The sequence below is a fragment of the Gadus macrocephalus genome, chromosome 9 (assembly GCF_031168955.1).
Source record: "Gadus macrocephalus chromosome 9, ASM3116895v1".
NCBI lineage: Eukaryota > Metazoa > Chordata > Actinopteri > Gadiformes > Gadidae > Gadus > Gadus macrocephalus.
This window is the reverse complement of record NC_082390.1, coordinates 11,664,795-11,676,092: the sequence shown is the minus strand read 5'-3', so window position 1 is coordinate 11,676,092 and position 11,298 is coordinate 11,664,795. Positions and strand designations below refer to the sequence as shown.

Here is an 11,298-nt window from a genome sequence, read left to right as displayed (position 1 = left end):
TATCTCTCCGGGCTCTATGCACATAGCTTACGCAGAAATCCCTACACAATGTCAATGTGTGGACACAAAATAGCAAAAATGAGCGATCTTCAAAATTGACTGTACTCCAGATAATCATTGTGCTGTTCATTTTCACGGCATGTTGACACGTGGTGTGTTAATCTACTCTCTCCGTGGAAGAGTTGAAGCACCGAAACCTTTCCTTGGGTCCGTACTCAACTCCTGTGGGAAGCATCCTTCAACACTGTACACACGTGAGTGAGGCTGTGTTGTATGCACATATTTACGGCCCTGTTATATATGTTATTTATATTGTACCCGTGTATATTGTGTGTGTGTGTGTGTATCTGCTTTGTTGGATGTGCTTGGTGGTCTACGCTTCATTTTCCATGGCGACCAACTTGGGGCTCCTGCTGGTTATGGGGTGGGAAGGTGGCCTGGGAACGGTCTGACCGATACGCTCGGGCCTCCCAGCCCCCTCCGTCTTTTGGCTCTCATATACTCTGCTCTTCCCTCCCCTCCTTCTGTCCTCTCTCTTCTCCTCTCCCCTCCTCCCCTCTGCTCTCCTCTTTCCTCCCCTCCTCCTGTCCTCTCATCTCCTATGTTATCCCCTCCTCCCCTCCCCTCTCCTCTCCTCTCCTATTTTCTCCCCTTCTCCCCTATCCTCTCCTCTTTTCTCCCCTCGTCTCCTTCCTCTCCTCTCCCCTCCTCCTCCCCTCCTCACCTTCTAGCATGTCGTCTCTCCAACTCGCTCTCGGTTCAGAGTTCTCTGATCTGTTTGAGTTATTGCATTGGAAAAGTATTGCTGCCCTCTCCCAATGATCACTAAGGCTATCTCAACAAATTGGCCATAATAATGAAGATTGGGCTTGGAATTGCATGAACACACGTTTTACTAAAGGGTCGTCACCCTCGAAAAGAAATACATGAGCATTAGCTGATTAGATCAGTAATCCAGTCACTCCACTGTGACTGGATTACTCACTCCACTCAACCTTGTTTCCGTTCATGCACTAATCATAGGTGCATGGGAAGAGTGTGACGTGTGAGTAAGTCCGATACTTATGTCTCTCTTATTGCTGTCTCCTGGAAGTCCTCCCGTTCTCCGAAGTCATCCCCCCCTACTATAAACACATCACAAAATAAATACAAAGGCTCTGATCTTTTAATTGAGTAGGCTACAGGTCAGGTCAGACCGGCAGATCATCTAAACCAATGCAGACAGTGAAATGCCAACTAGTGCACTGACGTCCCCAGCTGGCCCCTCCCCCGCTAACTCGTCATAAATCAGGAATCGACCACGACTAATATTTGGAGAAACGGGGTAGAAAAATATCATTTTAATTGTTTTAATGATACAAATATATACATGGGGGCAGGCAACGAATTGCTCCCCCCCCCCCCTTGCAGATTGGGCCCTCGGCGACCGCCTGGGTTGCCTCTGCCTAGCAACGCCTCTGAGCTCCTTCTCCTTCTCCCTGATGGCGGTGGCCATGCGAGGGCGATGAGGTCAGGTGGTTAAGATCTGAGTGGTCAGGGTCAGAGTGGTGGGGTCTGGCCATGGCTTTGGTTCCAGTCCCTTGTCTCCTGGGGCCAATAAGGCCGACGGGTTGAGCTTAACATGAGTGTGGGTTACCCTGTGATGTGCAGTAAAGAAACAGCAGTGGAAGATCATCCAATCCTTCGTCCTCCCTTCCCCTACGTCCATAACGTCTCAATTAGAACGAGAAAGTTCCACTTGTTTGCAATATATTGACATGTACGATTGTGTTTTGATATGGTCAAATATAGCCTTTTCAAAACATAGCTATGTGACTGGCAAACAGCTCTGTTGTTTTAATGCCAATCCACTGTCTTTAAATAGACTTCAACCCACAGTGATTCACTGGTTCTCAGGCTCACTTGGACCGGTTCTGTTACCACGAATACACATGTTTCATTTGTGCGCTTGTGCGGGTGTGTGCTACATTTCTTTTGTTGATGGAGAAAACGCTTAATCGCTATTGCAAGGTATAGGGATTTAAACATTGAGTCATTCAATAGTCTGCTGAAATTACATCCATAAGGAGTAAAGAAAGCATCTACGTCTAAAGTGGCTTGTGTGTTTTTAGAGAAGTCTTATTAGAATGACACACAAACACTTATTCCACTGAATAATCAGCAGTTGCATAATATTGTTTGACTTACCAACTCCCCCCCCCCCCCCCCCCCCCCCCCACATCTTCCCCATTAAAGAGTTCACCAGCCGTCCTGACATTTGGGGCCGATGCCATGGAGATTGGGCGGTAGTTTGGCGGTGGGTAGCGTAGGGTGAGGTAGCCTGTGGCATGTTCCTCAACGTCTGATCTCATGGGCCTGACTATTGGCTTTTCCCCTCAGACCCCGGCCTTATCAGTCTAGATCACTCCCCCTCTCTCTCTCTCGCTCTCTCTCTCTCTCTCTCTCTCTCTCTCTCTCTCTCTCTCTCTCTCTCTCTCTCTCTCTCTCTCTCTCTCTCTCTCTCTCTCTCTTGCTCTCCAGCTCTCTTCCTCTCTCTTATGGCCATTCTTGTCTGTCTGTCTGTCTGTCTGTCTGTCTGTCTGTCTGTCTGTCTATTATATTATAATTGTGAAATGTAATATTCTGTGGATGTTATATACATTTTTGTGTTGGTTTTTGTTAGTTAGAAAGACAAAAAGGGAAAAACATTTAGTGAGGGAAGTGAGTGACCATAGGCTGACCTGAAATCTGTCCCCAGCCTCAGGCCCGGCAGCAGCCTCCTGACACCATCGATCAGCCAGTGACGCTCACTCTCACCAACTGCAGTTTAATACAATCAAAAGGCAGGGTAGGTTTGATGTTTATAAATGTTTAACTGTGTTTTGGTTTGTTGTTATACATCTACATCTATATACGCTAGCAATGAAGCTAAATGGAGAAATTAATTGTATGGGTTTTGTTTTGTGTATTTATTGAGGCCAGAACAATTGCTATTCTCTTCAGAATATGTCCTGAAGACACGATAATCTAATCTTTATCAACCGCATTTGCGCGTCTATATTTTTGCAATCTTGTGGATGATCTCATTTGGTGTTTTGACTGTAGACATGCATTAAAAAGGTCAAGGAAGGAGCTAGAGGTAAAACTTTGTTTCATGGAATATGGTTACCTTTGGCACAACACAACAACTCTACAAGAACAGCATAAGTGAGATTTGTTCATATAATAAACCATAATTCTAACTTAACCAAACTCCAAATAGTCCACTCTCTCCGTTTCTACTGGGCAGACTTACACTTTCCCATTAGCTGAAACTTTATTCCTGTCCTGCTGGTTGAGGATTGTTCTTCTCCAGCCACGTTGTCTCTAACTCCATTGAGATGGCAAATAGAAAGGAAATAGACCAAATATCCTCTAATAAGCAAAACTAGCATTTTTGCTAGCCATGAGCACACAACTACTCCATGCATATCAGATACAACTATTTCCGACCAGTATGCCTGAAATTTGTTCATAGGATTCAACAGTGAATATCGTCTGATATGCATCTGATCATTTGTATGCGACAAACAATCTCCCGTTCCCAGCCTATTTAGACGTCACCTGGTTATCTGACTCCAGCAGAGTGAAGGCTGGTCTCAACCTGAAGGATGATCAAGGTGAGGAATGAAGCTTAAAGATAGTCTATTTCCACGCTGGAAAACACAGATTATTTCCCAGCTGCCACTGCTTGTGCAGATGCCCCATGAGATCAGCTGTTTGAGAATCCATGATGATAGAGGAAGTGGGTCTTGGTTTATCAATATGAGTTAACATAGGGTCAGCTACAAGTGGGGCGTTACTAGGAGTTATTTACTAGAACCTCTCTTTACTTAATTGGATCTGAATACACAACACACACGCACAGATACACACAGACACATACACACTAAATCACACACACACACACACACACAAACACACACACACACACACACACACACACACACACCACACACACACACACACACACACAGTCATACCTGCATACACATCATAAATACTCATACACACATGCACAGTAACGACAACCACATATTATTTAAAAGCTAATAGAAATGTCATGTGATAATGACATTATCACATCTTCGTACACTCACAGGTAGGCTACGAAGATACACACGCATACAAACACACACACACACACACACACACACACACACACACACACACACACACACACACACACACACACACACACACACACACACACACAGTCATACCTGCATACACATCATAAATACTCACACACACATGCACAGTAACGACCACCACACATATTTAAAAGCTAATAGAAATGTCATGTGATAATAACCAGCAGCTGACAGCTAGATTGGGACACCTTAAACTTAAATAGATCCAAGGGGTATTTATCAACCTATTGAGGACATGTGTGTGGGACGGATATATGTTAGAGAGGGACATTTGCAGTGTGTATATGACTCCATGCATTCAAATTGTATATTTAGATATAATTGGTAGGTACATATGTACACAATTGTGTGTGTGTCAGGTTTGCCGACGGGCTCGCCATATAAATCTTGTATTATGCCACGGTCATAATGCGTGATGGAACAGCGGCCTTTTCAGGGTCTTCCGTCACTCCGTGTGAATGGGGAAGACCACACGATCCTCCTGACGGGAAACGTGTCAGCCCAGCAAGCATGGATGTGTTGCGACACAATCAAAGACTCTGCCACTGGTGACACCATGACATCATTTTAGAGGGTGTGGTTCCAATAGTGGTATCACTGCTTGTGTTACCGTATGGGTTACCATGTCGACAGCTATGTGAACTGCCTATGAGAAGTATTTGAGGCCTGAGTGCGATCACTAAACCGTCTTTCAAATGACTCATCGTTTCACAAATGCCATTCAGTAAATGTGTTTTGCCGAATGCATCTATTTATACATTACATAAGACAAAGATGAATTCAGATGTGTGAAGGCTTGCTGCGCAACAAACCCAATAGCCTCTGATGCAGCAGTTGTTAAATGTTGTTTCACTTCTTGCTAATCAAATATAGCTGTTCTGTCAGCTGAATATTAAAGGAATCTGACATTCCTTCTCATTACTGGCCCCTTTGGCTGTAAAGTGAACTGCAGCCTGCTTGAGCTTGTGCATTCAGAGTATTGGTGTGCGAAGTCTGTGGGATGAGGCAATAACAATCATATAATGTTAGTTATACTCATAAAGGGAAATAAAATATAAGTATTAGGTATAAAATAAGGCATTCTTGCCATTATCCGCGCAGACGTCACTTCCTTCCCTTTTCCCAGCAAAACCAGCCCAGTTAGAATATAATAGAAATCAGCCCGCGTAGGAATCCTACACAACGAAGAGAGACATCACAAGCTGTCACCTTTTGCGTGCAAAAGGTGAGAGGTGTGTTTCTTGTAGATACACAGGCACCTACATGACTCTCACACAACATTTGTCCGCCTGTGTTGACTCTGACGTGAAGGAATCTGCCAGTATGTACACTGTAAGCAGTGACAACAGCCACCCGCGTTTGTTTGTCTTTTCAATTTACGTTAATAACTTATGTTATTGAAAATCATGACACTCCATTTACCCAAGGGGAGTTTTATCTTTACTGAGCTCAATTCTTCCTTCTCTTTCTTTGTTTTCTCTCTCTTGCTTTCCTCTTCATTTAAATATTTAGCTTCCATTGTCATGTTGTCTTATTTTCGCTGAGCGTAGTTATTTTAAATTGATCTCTCTTCCTCTCCCTTATGGCCAGTCTCTCTCTCTCTCTCTCTCTCTCTCTCTCTCTCTCTCTCTCTCTCTTCTCTCTCTCTCTCTCTCTCTCTCTCTCTCTCTCTCTCTCTCTCTCTCTCTCTCTCTCTCCCTCTCTCGTACTCTCCCTCTCCCCCTCTCTCCCCAGTCTGTGTCTCTGTGTCTCAGCCTTTATTTTTGTGGATCTGACTGTGATCGGCTGATAGCCAGTGTAGGAGGAGTCTCTCCTGATGGTGGGGGTGGAGAGGGAGGAGCCTAATAGAACACAGTGAGCAGAGCAGGGCTGTCTCTAACGTCTATAAAAGAGCGTATTACTGCCACTGTGAGTAGCATTAGTTCTAGCACGCGGTACCAAGCTCACGAAAGAGAGAGCAGGAGACCGAAGAGACAGAGTTGAAACCAAGCTCAATTTTGTTTTCTTAATTTACTCATTGGCTGTGGTTTTCCCTGGACACTGGACATTTGGCCTGACTTTTCAAGTGAAGGATTATCATTTTCCTGAAAGAGGAAGAGCTGAAGAGATTTTTATACTTCAGCAGTGGTATTGAGAGCTTTAGGTTTTTAAAAAGAAGAAACCCATTCAATGGCTGCTGTGCGTCCGAGGCCCATGGAAGCCTCTGGCTGCCACCTCCTGCCGGCCCACCTCCTGGCCTCGGCCAACGAGGAGTTCCCCCAGCAGCTGCCGGTCCCCAAGGGCCCCGCCAGGTGCAAGAGCCGCTCCCGCCGGCCCCGGGAGGCCCGCTTCAAGACGCAGCCCGTCACGTTCGCGGAGATAGCGGAGGTGGAGGAGGAGGGCTCCTCGCCCCTGGAAGAGGAGAGGGCTCGCCGCTCCTTCCTGCAGTCTTTGGAGAACCTGAGACGGAGCACCCAAACTCTGCACTGTCCGCCAGCCAGCTGCCACCACCACCACCACCACCACCACCACCACAGCACCACCACCACCAGCACGTCCCCACAGGGCAGCCTGGACTCCAGTGACTCAGACTCCGCTCAGTGATTGGACAGCTGAGGGGTGAAGGACATTCCACTACTGGTGGTCCCCCTTGCTGTACCTGACAACGCTTCAGATAGAGGCCAGCTGAACCCAACAGGACTGTTGTGTCCAAGTGTAGCTGCAGCAGTCTTTGTTAAAAGTGGAAGTGTGCTTATGCGGCTAGATTAGTGCTAACACATTGATGTATGTCTCTTAATGCTGCAGAATCGTAAACTGAACCAGCTCCGCTGGTTTGGCTATGCTGAGACTGCTGTAAACGTATGCTAAGTTTCAATTAGCACGGCGACATGATGCTTGAAAACTCTTCTAATATATTCCTATTTTTCTACTGTGGATCACTGCAAAATGTATACAGATGGGGCAAGTGGTATGGATTGTGTTTCTCAAAAGTAAACATTGTTTTCTTTCTCTGAAGCATATATTCTCAGTGACTGCTCATCCCAATATTAAGCTCTGCCAAGCACTCAATTCAAACTGTTTCACAAAAGGCCAAGTTACTGTAACAACCAATTAAGCCAAAGGAGGCAACACCTTCACAACACAGTAACTTTAAATGACCTACGCGTTCGCATGCATAGCCTAAAAACAACGACAGCTATAGGCAGGGGCGGATCTAGCCATTTTGGGGCCCTAGGCAAAATATAGACATGGGGCCCTCATTTTTGAAACACGTACACAAAACAAATAACCATCCCAATACTCTTAGAATCGCAATAAACCCATAGTGCACTGCCACTCAACTCTCCACAGTAAAATCAGTTTCAGATATATATTTTTTTTTTTCATTTTTTTTTTTTTTTTTTTTTGGTTGGGGCCCTAGGCACTTGCCTAGGTTTGCCTAATGGAAGATCCGCCACTGGCTATAGGCAAACGTGAGGCATGTAAAAATAGACAGGTTCCACAAACAAAGCGGCAATCCGCTACAAGTTAACACACTGGCATAGCGAACGCGAACAGCAGCAAACTTGCCAGATCCGCAAGCATGACCAAAAATACTCCCATGCATCCAGGTGAAACTATTGGTTTCCGCCGTTAATTCCCAATGGAAAGGTGTCAGCTGGTGTCCTGATTACCTACCCAAAGAAGCTAACTGTCCTAGCTAGCTCTTCTGAGACGTGCCGGCCTTGGGGCGACTGGCTACAGTGCTGAACTCGATACAGTATGTTGGTAAACTGTACGAACACAGTACATTACTTACTTCTACTAAAATGGAGCTATTTATGTCTTTCTTCTGCCTCTATTTATAAGCAAACGCCTTCTCAAAACATAATTATTTTCAAATGTTTATTGTGGAACCATTTGATTGTTCTTTTATTATAATTCCCAATTTCAAACATAGCCTTCACACTTTTCACTTACATTATTCATATATTTTTATTAAGTGGCAATGTCATAGTTTGTATCTTATAATAAACAATTAAAAGTACACTTGAGTCACACGTTTATAATTTGTAATTCACTGTTGAAAAATCACGTTGCGCAACAAAGTGTGCAATATATTGTTCAAGACAAGTGTGACCTTTACTTTGACATGATACACTCTCACAGCATCTCGGATTCACAGTTAGCATTCCAAGTGCACGTGTCCTGATAGACGCTTCCAAACAACAGGTTGCTGGGCCATCCCAGGAATAGGACACAAGTAAACATTGAAGTACATGCATAAACCAGATACAGACGCACAGATTGGAGTGTAAAGTGATGCAGACAGCATCACATCAAAGCAAAACATCCGCTCATTCTACCCGGCACTGAGATGGAGCAATAAACTTCAAGCCTTCCTGCGTTGTGACGCACTTCGATAATACCGGACTGCAATGGTGGATGCAGTCCAACAGCAGAGACCCCCCTCCTACACACACACACACACACACACACACACACACACACACACACACACACACACACACACACACACACACACACACACACACACAGGCAGACACACAGACACACACATACACAAACTCACACTCACATATTCTTGTTGATTTCTGTTTTCTCAACCCACATTTTCTACTGTTGCCATAGCGATAGTGTAGCGTTAGACTAAAATGTGATTTTGGCCTGATGCTAGCTAACATATCTTTGCCTAGATGATTGCATAATCAGTCACACATGCGATAACTCAAACTTTTTATTTATATATATATATATATATATATATATATATATATATATATATATATGTTGAAAGCACAACACTAATTAAGCAATCGGGTTAGAATGTAAAATCACATATGCTTGAAAGAGAAGGGTCTTTGAAGTTGGTTCTGTATTCTTCCACAAAAAAGTGTGTATTTTGTACATACCATGCACGGAGCACTGTGTACATCTTGTGTATATAGGGGAATTTTCCCATCGGGGGGAGAAACAACAAAGTAAAGTAGGGTGGTGGAGGGTCTGGGATGGGCCGTTGCTGAGGTCATCCATGGCAGGACACGCCAGGTTAAGTTGCAATACACTGTAGGGGGAGTGGACATGCTAGGATACAAGAGAAGCTAAAGGGATCCTCACAACAAAGAAATTAGGAGTGCTCATTTCTTTAGTGCTATAGAGCTGGGTAATATAAAATACCAATTTAAATATCTATAAAAATGCTCTCAACTAATGTTTTGAAAATGAAAATGCCACATGACTATTCTCAATGAAACTATCAAACATGGCACTAAGTAATTAAGAAAAAGGTGCTTTAACCTTCGTTGAGTGAAAATCACGTTAACCTTTGTTAAGCACTGACAGGTGAACCCAATAACCCTGCTCAATCCTCCACATGAGTCCATGAGTTCATGGATACATTTGAAAGGATACCCCACTCCGGACGGTAGACTGAACTCCTTTATTTATATTTTCTACATACAAATTGCATCAGTCATCCAATGAATGTGCATATAGGTGACAAAGCCATTGTCAACATGCTCCATAAGCAAACTATGGCCTTCATGAGCCTATTGCCTTCCTTACTTAGTCCAGCTTGGTCTACACCATCAGCATACGTGTTTAAACTGTGTGTGATACTGAGTCTATGATGGGCATTCACCAAATCAGCCTTATGTGGCTGAGGGCAACCAGAAGCACCCAGTTGGAATACGATCTTACTATATATTCTTTCTTTTTTTTATCATTTTAAAGCAGGGTTGTGAACATGGTGAGGTTGGTGCTTTGGTTTGAGTTCTTTAAGGAACAAGTAGACAAAATACTGGTTTGATTGTAAAAAATAAATGTGAATCAAAGTGTGACAAAGGTGATGTTCAATGGATAATGTTGATGAACGTTGACCCTTTCATCTGACTTGGGACTTTCAAATGAACTGTGAATGAGCATTTGGGTGAAATAAAAACAAATGGTCTGGTCCCTGGCCTGCCTACCATGTTATGCCCTTGGGGAATAGATTATGTTACTGGACAATGGTCTGTCCTTAACAGCCCAGAACGTTCACCATGATTATTTGATCATCACTTGTATCACTCTCCCTTCTCTCTCTGTCTCCTATCTCTCTCAAGTCTCTCTACCCTCTAACTGTATATATATCTTTACACAAATCTCTCTCTCTCTCTCTCTCTCTCTCTCTCTCTCTCTCTCTCTCTCTCTCTCTCTCTCTCTCTCTCTCTCTCTCTCTCTCTCTCTCTCTCTCTCTCTCTCTCTCTCTCTCTCTCTCTCTCTCTCTCTCTCTCTCTCTCTCTCTCTGTCTTTATTCTTTTTATGTTGTTTGTGTAGTATATGTTTTGTAGTAAGGCATCCTCTTTAAGACAGACTTGGCTCCTCCCCTGACAGAGGGAGGGGTGTGGTGTGTGTGATATGTGATATGTGGTGTGACTGGCCCCTGGTGGCGTGTGTGTGTCTCTATGTGTGTGTGTATATGTATATCTGTTTGGGACGGGCCCCTAGTGGTGTGTGTGTGTGTGTGTTATCTTTCAGAACAAGAACCTCCATATACACACCTAGGTAGCAGTCTACATAATGTAGAGGGAGGTCTTCTTCTACAGAATGTGACTCCTGGGTCCCCTACAGCTGTCACATCAGGCCTTAGAAATAAAAAATTGCCAACAAAAACACGAGGGGCCCTGGGTACCCAGTCCGGCTTCTCCCCCCACTACGACGCACCTAGTCGGAGCCATGCGTTGTGTGCGTTATAGGCTATTAATGGTTGAGTGAGATGTCTGTCTGTCGTAGACGGTCTGTGCATCCACTGCAAAGACAACCATCTGGTAACAGAATTCCATTCCATAACCATCTACAAATTAAACGAAGGCATCAGGAGCACCTACCTCCCTCCAATTACACCGAACAGTAAGGGGTTTTAAAACACAACCGATAGTAACAAACCGCCATATCCTTTGGGGGACATATAGGATTGTGCACCCACAACAGCACGAATTGTCACCTGTTGTGGTGAGAAGGTGACAGATTTTATAGTGCATTTTGATATAGTGCTTTATAGTATTTTTACATTTTAAACAGCTTTGGCAATGCACCTTTTTTAATTTTAAAATATATTTTCAATGTCATTGAAGGTTGATTTTGTGTGAACATCCACGTAAGACCA

The 11,298-nt window shown here is 44.0% G+C and overlaps 1 protein-coding gene across 1 annotated transcript; it reads left to right on the top strand.

Annotated features, from left to right (window-relative positions):
* The first annotated feature begins 6,032 nt into the window (after positions 1-6,032).
* On the top strand, positions 6,033-8,178 carry c9h11orf96 (chromosome 9 C11orf96 homolog). The gene has a single exon (XM_060061827.1). The coding sequence runs from the start codon at positions 6,342-6,344 to the stop codon at positions 6,753-6,755; it is 414 nt and encodes a 137-aa protein (XP_059917810.1). The 5' UTR covers positions 6,033-6,341; the 3' UTR covers positions 6,756-8,178.
* Positions 8,179-11,298: the final 3,120 nt, after the last annotated feature.